The sequence below is a fragment of the Tachypleus tridentatus genome, chromosome 2 (assembly GCF_004210375.1).
Source record: "Tachypleus tridentatus isolate NWPU-2018 chromosome 2, ASM421037v1, whole genome shotgun sequence".
Classification (NCBI taxonomy): Eukaryota; Metazoa; Arthropoda; class Merostomata; order Xiphosura; family Limulidae; genus Tachypleus; species Tachypleus tridentatus.
Window position 1 is genome coordinate 108,637,252 of NC_134826.1, and position 17,844 is coordinate 108,655,095.

The following is a 17,844-nucleotide window of genomic DNA, read 5'->3' on the forward strand; positions in this document are numbered from 1 at the left end:
GGAAATGTGTTAAAAAGTTGTTAGAAAAAAAATCTACAGAAACCAGTAATCATCATTTAAGAAATTATAAAATTGCTAAAATACAGCAAATACGTCATATTATACAGAAGAATTCAATGTCTGGATTTACGCGTGTTTTCGAGGATGCTTAAAAAATATTTTATTGAGTGTATGGTGACTGCTTATAACTTTTAGGTGTGTCCTTTATAACATTTTAATTTGCAGACCTATGTATTACTGGGTCTTTGACACTGTGTTTGTTCTATATCACGAAGAAAATTCTATTGTGTGTAAATGTTACTGCTTACCTTAAACAGGTGTTAGAAATGGTTTTACTGTGGAACTTTGTATACCTTTTAGGTGTATTTTTCAGATAATTTTTTATGTGTACTTCCTGCTGGATAAGCGCTGAATATGATTTTATTTTGTGTTTATTTGTTCTTTTGAAAATCTAACTATCTGACTATGTATTTCTGTAAAGTGTAGCCTGTCAAAAACTTTATTATAGGAAACTCTCTGTTATTTCTATTTCATGTGATAAATGTTTTTACTGGTTATCAGTTCAAGTTAATCCACTTAATCTACCACAAATAAGTAAATTTGAAGAGAAATGTTGATAATACATCAAACCCTTCTTATTGGTTTTGAACAGATGAAAAATATTACAGCTACTGAAGGTACATACTATCTAAAGAGAGTAGTAATACATAGTTAAGTTACTCTGGGTTGTTGAAGTTATACATTCTCTTATATAACAAACTTACCTAGAACATCAAGCTCTCCTTTATGTAGATGTGTGTATGTAAGATGGTTAACATTTATAAAAAGGTAAAATACTTGGTAATAATTTAATTTGATGATTTTAGATTTTTTTTCACTTTTGTCATTTGAAAATCATGTTGTGTTAATTATTTGTTCTATTTATCCCTTAAAACTAGTTTACATCAATAAAGTATCTAAAGTACATGCTAAACTTAACAAAAATTAAAACATTTTCAAAAGTATGAAAGAGAAGTAACAGGTTTCAGCTTCAGCATGACTTTTAATAACGTTAAACATATCATTGTTTAACTAAGACTGGTTTTAACAAGCACAGCTCATACGTGTATATATACTACTTTATTTAATTATACATTTTTATCCCACTTCAATTCACAGACCATATTACATATAATATCAAAGCTCGTTCATAGTTCTAACATTTAATATAAACACAATTTAAAGCGATCATCAGAAAATACAATGTTCTCTGCTAACTGTGTTTAATTCTGATCTAGATTACTGAGAAACGAAGACATTTGGAAAAAGAAGTAACCCGCTTCAATTGTAATCAAGTAAATTCATACTTCTACCTTTTGAAATGTAATAGTTTTGATGAACTTCAGAGTAAAATATAGTTAATTTTTCCCGATGTACTGTAGTTTAGAACACTGCTGCTGATACACATTGTCTGAAAAATCAATGTCACGCCAGTATTGGTTTGGATGGTGTTAAGCGTAAAGCTACACAAAGACCTATCTGTTCTCTATCAACCACCAACATAACGATATGAATGTACGCATGTAGTTATGCTATATACTCTATATTTTTGTCTACGTTGTCTTAAATGATAATTCATAAATTGGATATTTTATGTGCTGGTATCAGTTTATTGTTGTGATGTGAGTGAGAATTATTCCTCTAAATAAGTCAAAATACTTCGTTTCAATATATTCCACAAAAATTATTTTACTGCAATACAAGCAACAAGAACATCATTAAGAGTTTAAAATTATACTTACATAAAATATATATCTGTACAATTCAGTTTCACATTATATATAAACTGGTCACTGTTAACCAAAGTATTAAGTTTCCCAAAAGAAGATCTACTAACCTTGTTCCCATCCAATATTCACCTAAACCACCCAAACATATATACAAAAACACAGCAAAAGAACGAACACTACATAAGTTAAAGTCAATGAAACGATGTGTCACTTTGAGAGACTTAAGAGTGAGAGCACTTTAGCAGTCTACAAGGTCAAACAAAGTAAATATTAGAAAGATTTTGAATAAATGTTAAGAATTTTTCAATACTACACAGAAACTTTAAGAAACCAGGGGAAATCCCTTGATTACCTTGACCTTTCTCGATATGTTAATTTTATTTTTTAAAGTAATTCAACAGTTAAAGCAAATAGAATAAATTCAACAGTTAAGGTAAATAAATTAAAAACAAGAATTTATTCAAAATTATTTAAATAAATAAACCCACTCATTCTATAGGGTGCATAACACAAGATTGAGCTTTTAAACTTCTCCTGTATAAAAACATATGGCTGAGACACTTATTAGTTTAGTTTAGCATTGTCTGAAACTAAATTATAAGCTATTTAAATAACGAAATCTGTCCAATTTTTCACAAACAAAACAAATAAACAATACAAACGTATTGTTAGCACTGCTTCAATATGACATATTTTACCATTACAACTTAATTATTTGATATAACTAGTCAACATCAGGTTGATTTGTTGCAAACTAAGGAATACACTATAAAAGTTTTATGAAAAACAAAAAATTCCTCTTTTTACTTTTCTCCATCATCAGTTAAATAAGAAGGAATCGCTGTTATTTACGCATACTATTTTCACAGAATATTACCAAAATCTGTTACTAAAAAGCTGTTACCAACAACTCTATTTCCCTTGCAGTATGCTAATTATTCACATGTGAAATTACAACAGTTATGAATCATTACCTAGAATATAAATGATATGTGACGTAAGAAAGAATTGGTAGATCACATTTGTGTGCGTATATTTCAGGCACACACTCGTATACTAACAAATTCCCTTTTTTATTTTGTTTAAGGTGTAATGCATGAAACTAGCAGATTTACAATATTTTATCAATAATAAACTGAAAATAAATGTATATTTTAGTTTTTCATAAGAAATATTCTAGTCAATTAAACAATGCGTAAAAGCAATACATTGTATACGTCGAACTTTAACAAACAGAAAGAAATAGGATAAAAAACGTTTATTATACAAAGTACCCAAACGCACATTCAGGTTAGCAATGACATAATTGAAATATAAAATGTAAAACATAATAAACTACAAAAAAGGCATTGCTCTCTTTCTCATATTAAGAAAACTAGGAAATTTGGCATGTTCTTTAATCTACGAACAATTAAAGAGTTTGGCCTTGCTGGAAATGGATGCTCGACTGCTACAGTGACAGGGTTTGTTGTGGCATATACGTCGTTGGCGACTGATGCACAACAACAAGATACAAGATCCTACAAAGATAATCTGGATTAAACCAAGAATTGCTGCAGACGTCATGACTACGTTCCCACCGATACATAAACCTCTATTGGATAGCCAGAAAGATACTTTTTCTGCTGAATCAATAGAAAAAAAATATATATGAGAAAAATCACTCACCATCAGAGTAAAAACAGAAAGGTTTGTTTGTTTGTTCGTTTTTGAATTTCGCGCAAAGATACTCGAGGGCTATCTGCGCTAGCCGTCCCTAATTTAGCAGTGTAAGACTAGAGGGAGGGCAGCTAGTCATCACCACCCACCGCCAACTCTTTTACCAACGAATAGTGAGATTGACCGTAACGTAATAACGCCCCCACGGCTGAAAGGGCGAGCATATTTGGTGTAACAAGGATTCAAACCCGCGATTCTCAGATTACGATTCGAGTGCATTAACCAACTGGCTACACCGGGCCTATTTCTGTTTTACACAGTCTCTTCTTATACTACAGACTAAATATTTTATGTACATGCGTACAACAACGACTGACAATATAAGACTGACTGATTTTCATACTCTAACAATTTAAAAGACAGTAAGTAAGTTTAAATCTTTCATTTTAGACACCCCAGGATTTATGTTAAAAAGCATCATAAACCACAAAAAAGGAAAAAAATAAATACCATTCAGAGCCAAAGAAATTATAAGGGACGGACAAGTTAAGTATTTTAAAAAACAAAAACTCGGTTATAAGCATTGCCACAGTGGAATTATCATACATTTTAATTCCATATTCGCATTCAAGCGAACAATAGCTGAACTTAAAGGTTTACAGAGACATGGGAAGAGGGGAAACTTGTTTTTCTGACATTTGGGTTGACCCTTCGCTATGCCCAGATGAATTGCAGTATCCAATAATTCATTAATTTTTATTTTACATGTAAGCACATCTTAAAGAGGTTTTATTAATACAATTTTATATTCAGATTTATTCAGTTACACTGCCTCAGGATGTCGGATTTCTACCTAAGCTCTTATTGATTATAGTATCAAGATTGCAAATAGATTGTTAAATTCTTCAAGATCACCTCAGAGTCACTTTAAATCTTCTTAATTTTCAAGTTCGAGTGGGTGAGCGTGTAATAATTATGCTTTGTTGGATAGAAGTGTGGATAATATGTAATCTGCTAAAGTGTTAGGACAATATAACACCAAAATACACAAATACACAAAAACAACAACAAAAAACCGGCGTCTAGTTCAACCACCTTCCTTTTACCTTTTTTCATATCCTAAATAATTTCCTACAGTCAACTGCAGAATTTCAGTATGAAAACGTACGTGTTTTTAGTTTTATTTTACGGATATGAGAATAAGATTATAATGGCGTCATCCTCCATGAGGTGCATTACATAATATAACAGAAAGGGTTGCATTACTACGGTCTTAACTTCAAATGGCCCGGCATGGCCAGGTGGGTTAAGGCGTGAGACTCGTAATCTGATGGTCGCGGGTTCGCATCTCCGTCGCACCAAACATGCTCGCCTTTTTAGTCGTGTTACGATCAATCCTATTATTTGTTGGTAAAAGAGTAAACCAAGAGTTCGCGATGATTAACTGCCTTCCCTGTAGTATTACACTGCTAAATTAGGGACGGTTAGCGCAGATAGCCCTCGAGTAGCTTTGCGCGAAATTCAAAAACAAACAAAACCTTGAAACGAGTAAGTGTACTAAATGAGTTTCGTTTAGAGCTGCCTTGTCAAATCCCAAATATGTCTTAATAATCAGTTAGAAAATCAAACTATTTTACACAAGAAAGCAGAAAACTGTTTTGATTTCCATACATACACGCTACAAATGTGTACATGTTTATCTTGCTGGGTGTTCTTGATATCACCTGCTTATCGTGCATGTCTACAGAATCTATACAACATGTAACATAGAAATGCTTCACGAAAAATGTTTTCGAACTTTTTTTTCTGAAAATAAAGAATGTTTTGTTTGTTTGTTTTTTAATGGAACACAAAGCTATCTGTGCTGTGCCCACCACGGGTATCAAAACTCGGTTTCTAGCGGTGGGAGTCCGTAGGCACACCACCACTTTTGCTCACAAAATAACATTTGCACAAAGTTGGTTTCAAAATATTGTCTGCAGATATATTATGTGTAAATAACAATAAAATTCTCAAAATAATAATTCTTAAGAAGGTACGCAGTGTCAAACATTCCAAATAACTGACGAATCTTCACACTTTCACTTTCAACCTAATTTTAAGTAAGAGGATAAAATATGTTATTGTCTTTCTGTCATCTATAGTAAGAATTATCTGTTCTTTTAAGTTTGAACCTAATTTAAATTACGCTTCTTCAACATATTTCCACGCTATAAACAGTTGTGTTTAGTTTTGTATCTGATGTTGAAAGAAAATCATTTCAACTTTATCTTGTATCTCCAATTAAAGTCTGTTCACATGCACAGAGAAACTATTCAAACATTTCAGTTTTTTGGTATTATATTATGGAGCTTTGGGAGAAGTTAAGTAATATTCATAAAATATGTGTGTCAACTCATGTTTAATAATCACCAATATCAGTTCCAATGAAAGTCGATAATACTGTATTTCAGCTGGAGAATGCACATTTTCAGTGAAGCAAACTCTAACACTTTTGAGATACAATGTTTTACCTGAAGAAATTTTATTACTGATTGTTACAAGAGTTGACAAGAAAAACCTAATTTCCCAACTAAGGAAGTTTATGCACTTCTGAACTAGAAGCTATGAAGCATAAAATGTGTTTTCTAAAATGTTCTGAGAAAGGAAATGTTTTGTGAGCTTCCATGGGTGCTGTTTTTGTCGTGAAATTCGTCGTTTCGCATCAGTAACCAAGGAAGCAATATCTAGTTGTCGAAAAGCTGCTAGGCGTCGTTTGTAACAAGTAACGTGTAAGATACGAGGTCAAAATCCTGATGTTCTTTCTTTCTTTATGTTGTATTGGTGAAACTTGGAAAATACAAGTTACTAGATAACCTATCAATTATGTTTAAATAATAACACTGTACTCTCATGAATTCTATTAACACTTCTCGTGCAACATCCTGCTTTCATCATTAATAGTGCATTCTAGTTACGCTTCTCCATGTAACAAACACTTTGCTATAAATAAAAACTGTATATTGGGCTAAAACATTTTCATGTGACGTTGAATATTATTATTCACTGTACATTATGCTGACACTTCTTCATGTAATATATATTATCATTATTCATTGCATATTTTGCTTACACTTTTAGGCCTAATATTCCACTGTCATTATTTACTGCATATACTGCTCAAATTGCTTTTAGAAACATTATGCTTTCATTCGTCACAACACTTTATGATTCCACTTTTACACGTTATAGTTACTCTTATTATTCACCAAGTGTTCTTCTAAAACTTTTTCCAATCTTCTTAATTAAATGCGCCTGGTATGACCGTATGGTGAGGGCGTTCTACCTAAAATTTTATAGAAACCCGTCACTGAACATGTTCACCAGTTTAGATAGGAGGCGTTATAAGGTTACGATCAATTTCACTGTTCGTTGGTAAAGAGTTGGTAGTGAGTGGTCATATGTTTTGCGTAGAAAGCTACATTTGATTTTCAGTTAATTAATAGGTCTAGTGTTTGATGCTCAACAGATATTCAATAAAAGAGGATTTTTAAAAACCAATTATATAATATGTTAATTACATTAATGGAAATAATGTATGAAGATAAATCATTCTGAGACGCAGTCTTTCCTTAGCAAAAATTCCTCACCTTTTCTTGTCTCAGACACCTGTTCAGTTTCTTCTTCTTTCCATGAAGAGTTTAGGTTACTCACAACGAATAAAGTACTTTCCATAGTGACGTCACTGACCACGTCTCCGGCCTGAATGTTAAATATACTAAGATCTGCTTGGGAAGCTGAACGACGCCGCCTACCATACGACTGGGCCACTTTCTGTGCAGTTCTATTATTGCATTCGACCTACAGTACAAGTAAAAACAGATACGAAACATCACTTATTATTTTTTGTAACTATACCGTACAGGACATCATGTAAGAGGTTAAGAATACATGATTCTTCACCTGTTCGTCCGTCTTTCTATTATTGCAAAGTTCCCGTCCAAGTTGTTTTCATTCTTAAAGTAATTCACGTGTCAAAAAACCTTCAACAAATGCAGCAGAATTTCATGGACACGCTTTAAACTGCCGACTAGATTCAAGATAAAAAGGTAGAGCGTATCTAAAGGGATTAAGTTCTAGTGTATCACTCCGAACTCCGCTGGACATACATTTTTTTTTTTTTTCCCTTATATATTTGGAGAAAAAAGTGGCGCCTAGCTTGATAAAGCTTGAAATATATTGTGCTCTGTTTGAGAGCTGAAAATGATGGGCAAACTGATGTTTACAAAACAACTCCAAACTGACTTTTGGAAATTTAAAACTATGTTCTAAAACAGTAAAACAACAATAAATTTTAAATTATTGCTCGACAGTCTGGTACAGTAGTGTTCAGATTTTTTAATGAAAAATAACAGAAATAATCAATTCTATGAAACTTTTGGAGGGATATTTCAAGGGTGCTTCGTTTCAAGACTTTGTGTATCCATATAGAACAGAAGGAAACTCTTGCTCATTTATACTTTCTAACTTAACCATTCCTTTCGCACATTGACATTAAACATTGTGCAAATACGCGTTTTCGTGTGGTTCGGCAATTGGTTTTTGTTGTTTTTCTAATGCGTGTGTCATATATATTCATCCAATCTTGTGTTTAAGTTATCGATTTTAGTCATATCACAAAAAATTGTACACTAAGACATGAATCCATCACAATTCTAGCTGGTAGCTGGTGAAGTAGAAAACATTTATTTTGAGATCAATAAATTATGTAATACTCAAAATTAAAGCTCTAAGGTTCCCAGATTAAAACTGAAGTTAAACTATTATTATGAAATGATAAAAAATGTATACTGTTCCTGTCATACCAGTTGCTTAGGCTACTTTTTAATGTCTCGTTCTTTATTATAATTTAGTATTTAATACCAGATAAGTATTCTTATATTTTATTCATTGTAATTTTCAAGTTGAACAACTTTTTGTGCGGCATAAAAATGAAACATCAGGTCAGACACATTCTAGAGCTCAAGTACAGTTCATGATTTTAAACTAATGACTACTAGTAAATCGCCACCGCAAGATTTATAACGTTTCTGTGAAAGAAAAATAACGGTATTGATTGTCATTTTTATAGTGCGCCCCGGTAGTACAGCGGTATGTCTTCGGATTTACAACGCTAAAATCAGGGGTTCGATTCCTCTCGGTGGGTTTAGCAGATAGCATAATGTGGCTTTGCTATAAGAAAAAAACACAAACATTTTTATAGCACCCTCTTTAAGGCATCACCCCTCGAATAATGAGCCTTTAATTTGCATCTAAGCACGCTTGCCGCTAGACTATGCTTCAGACAGTAATAATTATATTAGTTTGATATTACAAAAATATAATTTCTTAGTTATTGCGCAGAATATAAATAGCTATAAATAAAATCATATTTCAGCAGCATAAGTCAATATAAACAAATGGCAAGATATCTCCAATGTTTGGCCGACCTAATATTTTATCTCATTCAGTTATACACAATAAGTGGATTAACTTTATTATAAATGCCTGTAGAAATATAATTAAATTTCGAGTGAAATATATGAGATATGAAACGTTTACGTGATTTTTGGTAAGGTTCATAGAGTCCATAAAATATTTCTTTTTATAATAATCTATAATTTGTTTTAAGTAACGTATATTATTGTATTTGATAATAAATATTTCACTATGTATCAGTTTATGAAAAAATATCAATATTATAAAAAATACTTAAACTATTATTGACAAAATTAAATGACTTGCGGTTTTGTAAATACCACAGTGGTTAACTGATAATACTATTATTGACAGGTTTTTCTTAGTTTCCTTCAGAGGGCAGGGTTCTTCTGGTTATTTCTTCTAATAAAACTCGTGGTTATATAGTGGTTATCTTGTGGTGTAAATTTGCATTATAAATAACTATCGAACATAACGCACAACACAGACTCATTGTCACAAATAAAATGTGAACAGAGACCGATATTCTGCTTATAGCTTTCATTTATCTAATTACTTTTTAGTATTTCGATAAATTAATTGTAAAGCTCCCGAGTTACGTAATAAGATGAAATTTAGGTGTGTTGCTCGCTAGAGCTGTATTATAGTATATAATGTTAAACACACGTAAATTTCATGTCTAAAATTCAGTCATATATATCACAATATGTTTTTCTTCCTGTTTGCTAGATTTATAGTTGAGAAGCAACCTTTAACCTGAACAATTATATAGTGGCTTCTATAAAAACACATAGTGATATAGGTGACTGAATTTTAGGTAGTTCTTTCACAATTAAATAAAGTAAAAGCTACAGTTGAAAAGTTGTTGTTGTATTGAATTAAGCACAAAGCTACACAATGGTCTATCTGTGCTCTCTCCACCATGGGTATCGAAACCCGGTTTTTAGCTTTGTAAGTCCGCAGACATACCACTAAGCCAGTGAAGGGCTACAGTTGAAATGAACTAATTAAATCTTCGAATAGGTCAGTCCAAGATATGTTGTACAGAAAAGGTTAATACAGTAACTATTATGATTCAGTATCTGTACTTACTGGAGTGCAGGCTTCAAGACAGAAAGATACAGTCAGCTGAAATTTTACTGTACTGTCGGACGCGAACTTAAAAGCCTGGAATGGCGTCATTAATGACTTGGTTTCCGGGTCTGGAAGTAAGGCTGGGAAAACTTCAGGTTCAACGGGACACCTTAACATTTGAGAAATTTCGAAATAAAGGGATGTAGTACAAACTGCTTTGGGAAAGTCATTGAATATTTTATATAAAGTGTATTTTTAGTTTAATTTAAAAAAACGTAAATATTTAAGAATACTAGAACGATGGAGACACGTACAACCAGAGTAACGTTCGTTTTCTAACCCTAAATCACAATGCAATAATTAAATATTAACTTTATCTAGTATTACGTTTCGGTTCTTATTCTTTAGACCACAACAACAACCTATTCATGACTTAATCTATTAACGTCTTTGTTATTAACATTCGGTCTTCTTTTTACCTGACCACAAAGACATTCGTCAGGTGATCAAACTGTTGACAGTTTCCTTAATTAATATTCTGTCTTCATTCGTTAAAATGGGGGACGTTTCTCCAATAACTAAACCTGTAGTATATATATATATATATTTTCTATTATTGAACTTAGTGTCTATATTTATCTCATCAGCAAAGTAATTCACAGTTGACTACTTCCATGGTCTGGGATTAATTATTTGGATGCGGTTTTTCTCAAGAGACTGTTACATCTTGATATTTCCCATCATTATTTTACTTACTTCTGATCACAACATTTCTTGTTTCTTGAATAAATAAGTAGGAGGTATGATTCTCATTTCGAACATGGTATTTTTCTTATGTTAGAGAAAATACACTCTCTGTAAAACATATTGTACATCGATAGAAAAGTAGTACAATTTATAGTAATTGAACATTACATATGCATCTTAACAACAATAAAAGCAAAATACAATTGAAGTGATTTTTATGAAAGTTAGAAAAAGGTGTTGGAGCCATATTTCATATAAAATAAAAAAGAAAAGTCAAGAAAAGTCGATTTAGTACGCTATCAAGGAAATTATTTTATTTATCGCAGTTGGAGATGTGATCAAATATTGAAACTCAAGTCAATTATAGTTACACTGCATTCTTCTAATACTATCAACAGCATTTCAACAATGAGTAAGTCTAATAAAAAAGATAATATAAGAACAGAACACTTACCCTTGATCATCTATCAAAAGAATCATATCTGATTCATCGCCACTTCGGGCAACAAGGCCACTCCCAAAAATACCAAACACACCTGAGATGTTTAGAAAAGCAAAATTGACCATGAAAATTCGTGTATCTCTGACATAATATTGCTAAAAATTATTCAAGAAAACTAATACATATTTTGTATTTAGAAAACCCAAAGCAACGAAGTTACGATGCTGTATTTGCATATATATACCTTCTTATGAGGTAGTATAGAAATTAATGTATTTCAAATACTTCTTTGCCATCAAGAAGTGCAAATAGCTTTTGTAAACATTCTAGAAAGAAGCATCTTCTAAATGTCTGTGTGAAGGCTGAGAGAGAAACCTCGGATAATGCGGGAGCGCCACCGTGGTACAGTAAGGAAAAATGTATTTGCAAACAAAATCCTGTAAAGCTATTCTGTCTCTTGTTTACTGTCCATGGCAGTCCACACATCAGAGCATATATTACATGTATGTCGTAATAAAAAATAAGTTTATTCACTGTAGACGAATACTAAGTTGTTCTGGCTTAACATACTATTATTACACACAATGTTTATGTGACTGATTGTTTAATACCCGTAAGTAACTCAGCTGCAAATCCGAGGGCTCCTAACGCTAAAATTCGTGTTTCAATACCTCATCGTGTAGCTTTGTGATTAATAACAAACAATAATAACTCAGTTGCAGTACTTTAAAGAAAAAATATCAAATAATGTGTTGGCACAGCTTGAAGAGTTACCAAATAATATAGTTTAAACAGATATGAAATCAAATTACTTTATACAGACCCCAAGTTTATATTCCGTAAGAAAATTTACTTGAAACAAAGAACAAAGTTGATACACCCTAACATTCATTAATATAACTTGCAAAAATATGAATATCATGCACTTTGAACTAATATTAACTAAACAGTGTAAAAATGGCAAGTTATATACTAAATAACAGTGTTTAATAACTTACTTTCATCTAGCATTTCGACTTTCAAATATAAAGGTTCTCCGAGGTCTACTCCTTTGATATCAGAACCTGAACCATTCACAACACGAAGGCGGACAGACGGTGTTGGTGCTAATCCTGTGACTACCTGTGTTAAGCTTTGAAACTCTCTGTAATAAATATTTACTTGTATAAAATCGTATTCTAATTACTCCATTCCTTTACAGAGTGACACAATTTCTTTTAAAGTTTAATAAAACTTAAAGGAATGATTTCCAAAACTGTGACGTACATTAATAGTTCACATGTTATACCAAAAGTGAAAAATACTAACACCTAGCATATAGCCCGTCGGAAATGACGGGGAAGTACTACCACCCCACCCGTAGTATACCCTAACCTCATATTTCATAATTAACTGAAATAAACAAATTTTACAAAATCAAACTTCACTAACAGAGGCAAACAATATGCAGTTAATGCTATCAAAAGTCGGTAAATTTCTTCGCGAGTCAGTCAAAATTAAGATAATTCATAAAATGAATTCTTCGCGTATTCATAGAATAGTTATTGGCAAAAATAATCTGCATTAAGGACTTCCAATACATAGAGAATCCAGTATATTTTGATAACACTACGTTTCAGCAATGGTATTTATGCCTTGTGGATTAGCGACAAAAGTATAATCTAATATTGTTGTTAGCCTATCTACTGGAAGTACAAACTGAAATGTATAGACAACAAAACTGAAAAAAACACTTCTTGGTTTCTTAAATAATTGGTGATATAACAGAAAATAGCTTAATTCGGAAATTACTTAAATTTAAAACTGAATTTATATTTTTACTTTCATGGTAGATTTTATGCACTTTGCTAGGTGATCTCGCACTACGTTTTTACTTTCTGCTTATAAAACCAACATTCACCACATCTTGTAAGCTTTCACGGTACTGCCCTCACGGCCAACTTTCACCTCCGTTACTAAAATCGTAATGGACAGACAGTATTGGAACTGGATAAATGCATTTTGGGTTTTATGACTCCTACTGTTTTGAGAAATCACGCATGATGTGACGTGACACACCTGATGTTGTATAAGATTATTAAAACACGTTTTTATGAAATATATCTACTGGTTTCTTTATATTTGTCTAGTTTTGTTGTTTTTGATGTAAACAAGTCCTGTTATTCACTTATCAACAGTGGTGTTGGTGACCGTCCACGAGTAAAGTTCACACGGCCGAAACACCAAGTAACAGAATTATTTTGTTAAAATATTTGCCCCAAATATATTTTTTCTATTTATTTATTCTACAATTTATTCTGCTATTTTGCAATGTCTCTGCTCACTCTGTTGTTCTGATTTTGTCTTAAAAGTACTTTCATATAGAAGTTTATCCTACATAAAATATTCTATCAAGTGTAAATTCTAGGCCTATATTTGGAAATATTGTTATATTTTGGATTGATGTGGAAATTTTCGAAGATTTAAAGACATTGAAGAGTTGTGTAAAATATTATTATAAACATACCTAACACTGCTATTACCTTGTTGTTTACCACGAGAATAGGTAAAAAAATATCAAAACACAAATTTTACAAATCATGAAAAGCATTTTATATAAAGTTTTCTTTTTAATCAGAGTATTTAGTTATGTTCTCTCCCTAGAGGCTCAGTGGTAAGTCTGAAAGCTTATAATGTTAAAAACAAAATTTCACTGCACAAACAGCTCATTGTGTATCTCTTTGCTTAACAATAAAACAAGCTGTTTAATAGAATACAACTAATGCCACCACTTACTCCTCCGTGATTTCCTTTCCTCCTCTCACTCGAGTAGTGATTTCATCATAATCGCATGCAACTTCAATTCGACGATCGCTTGATCTTAATATATAGGGATGATGTTGAACTATCACGCTATTAGTGAATGTTCCGTTTCCCTATAACAAATAAAATACAATTATACCGCCCATTGTCAAGAAAAATGCAAGTAACGTGGGTTTTATTTTTTTTTTAAATACAAATTTTATAACCTCATACCACAATTAATGCATTTTATCTAGTTCTTCTATCTGTAACCAAATGATATAACTTTTCATACTGTTTGACCGGTTCTTTTGATTACTGGGTAAGAAGATAATACAAACTACAGTCCATTTAATAATAACAAAAACGTATTGTTTCTACTGACACTTCTTCACTTAGTTTAACTAATGCTCACTGATTGGTCTGAGTTCAAGGTAGCAGCTAACACCAACATTCTAGTTACTTTCTAATTTTTTCATGCGGTACTTTATGTATCTATTTATTAAATTATTCTCAAAACTGAACTAACTAGTTGACAATAACAGATAAACTGACTAACAAAATCGTCTATTAACCAACTGTTCTAGTGTAGTTTGTATTTTTATACAACACACAGCTCAGATTGTTTCCAAAACTTATAAAAAAGTTCTAGTCATTAAGCCATGTACTCATCATGTACTGGCGAATTACAATATAAATGTCTAAGCCAAAAATAGCCTATAATAAGGCTGAACATTAATGCAATGAGAAGGAACAAGTAATTTTGCCTGTGCTATTTGTAAAGAGAGCAAATATGTTAAAAATGAATCCTCGACCAACTCTCGAATACAGAGCATCGGACTCAAAAAACTGGTATTCTAGATACCTATTTATTTCTGACATTCTTCTGATTTTTAACTTTATTTGATATAATGAGGTACAAGAAATACTTTTCAAGGCATGAAGTGTCCATTTCAATTCTGTAATATTTTAAAATACTTCCAATAAAATCACTGACACATGTTTTTAATATTTTCCCATTCATTCATAGAGAATAATTCAAACTGGTGAATCTTAAAGTATAGAAAATTAATTTGTACCATATTTCTAGTTCCACATTTCTTTCCATGTAGAGGAATAGTCAAGGAGATCTCTCCAGTGTCTGCAGCAGTTACAGCGAAGCATTCAAGAGAATGATCCACAGAATAAACTTTTCCATTAAACGGTGTGGCGACCTTCAGAATAACGATCATTGAAGTGGATTCACAGCGCATCTGAACTAAAATAAGAAATACTTCATCATGGTTCGTTCTTGCTGAACTTTTATTACTCTACTCAATATTTTATGTTTGTTGCAATTACTATATTTCTTTTATCACTTGCAGTTCTTCTAAATTTGTGAAAAGTTAAATCACAGAGAGTTTGCCTCAGCTATCAGATGTAGAATCTGTGAACACGGAATATAATAGTTATACTGGATCTGTAGCTATCTAAAGATGCAACACAGTGCTTAGCCTTCAGAGTTAAAGTATACTTAGATGATTATATCGTTAATAAATATCACTTTCCAATGGCTTTAAAGTTTATTTATTAAAGATAAACTCAACTCATCTTCACTGTTTACGAGTTAGTGCCTTCTTTATGCCATAAGATCACTTAGGCAATAAAGCTATAACAAGTGAGTTATCACATTATGCATGACTTTTTCAGTGTAAATAAAAATTCATTGGACTGTTTTTTGAAAAGTTTGCTAACAAATGTTTGACTTGTAACTGACGGAATTTTGGTTATTTTAAAATATGTAAGGGAACCTATTCTCGAATATTGGTTCCCGACTAAAAATTATTTCGGATTAGAAAAGTGAATTAGTCTGTAAACCTTTTACGGGAAGCTTTACCTAATGAAATGAATTCAAATAGATATTATATGGTTAGATAGTGAATTTTACGTTTTAAGCACTAGCAGTGAGTTATTGTAGAAAGTAAACTTGGCTCTGGACATTTATTTCTTCATTAGGCTTATCTTTTGGTCTCGTCTCTTGTGCGAGAAATGAGCTGTATTTGTTGGACAAAACAAAAATCGCACCTGCTGCCTCGCCATTCATATTGTGTGGTTATTTAGGTATGACAACCTAGTTTAATTTGTATCTCCTTTTTTAATATGTTTAGTTATTTCTGAAGCATTAAAAGTTTGATGTTGTTTTTTATTAAGCACAAAACTACACAAAAGGTTATCTGTGCTCTGCCCACCCACTAAAAGTTTGACGCCGAAAACAAACGTTTTAAACATAATCAGTTCTCAGCAGCCCTGTTAGAGAAATTTTGAGAAATAATCCAATGGAACTTTTGTCGATTTTATAAGAGAAACAGGAGAATGATCTAGAAGTTAACAAGACTCTGATTGCAGTTTCGAGATGTAAGCCATGCGGTGAAGTGTTTAGTTTGTTTCTATAGTTTAGTTTGTTTCTATAGTTTAGTTTGTCTTAAGACAAAAACGTTTGGTGTAGTATTTTTTTAATATTGTGATGGATTTACTATTATATATCTGTTTTAATATCGATGTTTGTTTCGTTCAATATATATTTAGAAACACACGTAACTTGCATTGTCAAATATGTATTGCGAAAATTCTCTAACTTTCTAGAAGATTCTCGAGCGTAAGAATCAACAATGTATTATGTTTGTATGTAAAATACTAGTGACTGCTAGTATTATTGCCAACTTAACTTTCGAGAACCTCGCCTTACACTTTATAAAAGGTAACCAACCAACCAACTCGGAGAGACAGTAGAATATTGCTGGTTTGCTGCAGTTAGTATACAAGAAGCCTCGGAAGTTATAACTGTAAAAACGCTTACTAATCGGAAAACTACAGATATTTGATCAGGAAAGTTTATAGATTTTAAACATTACAAACAGCTCAACTTCAGAAAATGAACTTCGGACGTTATTACTTCTACGAGGACATTGGATATATTCATTGGGAAAAATTCAGCTTGTAAACGTATGCGGCTAGTTGTCAAGAAAAGTATACATGTTTATCAACATAAAATTAGTTTGCTCTTCGTGAACCGTCGATACAAGATTCATTTCTTGACCAAGTAGAAGACTCAGTACTTTTTGTAAAACTCTTATATATAAACCATTATTTATAATAACATTATTGTAAATTGTGTTGTTTGTATATTGAAATATATTTGTATTAAGAGAGAAAATTATGTATATCTTGTTGTTGTCAAATATAAATTTTATATATATTGACACTTAATTAACCTCTAAATTAAAATTTCCGGTTATTTAAATTTGTAATGCATAATATAATAAATTGGAAAAAACGTCTGAAGTAAATTATAATACGTAACAATATATATAGAGATAATCTCTCTTGGACAGTCACATTAAAAATGTGGATCTCTCATAAACTGATTATTAAAAGCCGAATAAAACAAAAATTTGTCTTTATCTAAAGTCCGTTCTTTTCAACAACATTCTATCACTAGAAACCACGTGCATTTACAAAGTTTTCTAACATTATTGTAGCATAATAATAAATTGTTATATTTCTGAATTTATTTTCTTTAGAGCCTTACTTAATTTAGAACTGAAAGCCACAGTAGATAATACAACCTAAAACTTAATCTTTACTTTAAAGGAAAAGTTACTCAGGTTTTCTAAGTGAATGTATTATGGAGAATTTAACCAAACCCTAGGTAACAACACTAATAATCTCTAGTATAATTTTAGGTTTGTTAATATGATTTAACTGTTTTGTTTGATTTTTGTTTAATATGCATACCAGCACCTTAAATGAATGAAACATTAAAATCATACTGTAAGTTTTGTAAATTATCAATGAAAGTTTTTGTGTAACTAATTATTAATTGAGTTGTGTTTTGCTATGTTTCAAATATTACTTAAGGTCAACAAAACGTTCCTG

At 31.6% G+C, this 17,844-nt stretch overlaps 1 protein-coding gene across 3 annotated transcripts in view; it reads right to left on the reverse strand.

Moving 5' to 3' along the window:
* Positions 1-1,146: 1,146 nt before the first annotated feature.
* The window catches only part of LOC143244814 (uncharacterized), a 55,888-nt gene continuing 39,190 nt past the window's right edge, over positions 1,147-17,844 (reverse strand). The window contains exons 7-13 of one of the 3 annotated variants that reach the window (XM_076490168.1): positions 15,009-15,187; positions 13,924-14,063; positions 12,147-12,292; positions 11,161-11,242; positions 9,978-10,128; positions 7,058-7,268; positions 1,147-3,394 (exon numbers count right to left, since the gene is read on the reverse strand). In XM_076490168.1, coding sequence (XP_076346283.1) covers positions 3,171-3,394; positions 7,058-7,268; positions 9,978-10,128; positions 11,161-11,242; positions 12,147-12,292; positions 13,924-14,063; positions 15,009-15,187 — 1,133 coding nt within the window. In that variant the 3' untranslated portion in view covers positions 1,147-3,170. The remainder of the gene's footprint in view (positions 3,395-7,057; positions 7,269-9,977; positions 10,129-11,160; positions 11,243-12,146; positions 12,293-13,923; positions 14,064-15,008; positions 15,188-17,844) is intronic. The other 2 variants (XM_076490170.1, XM_076490169.1) reach the window with 2 other exon arrangements.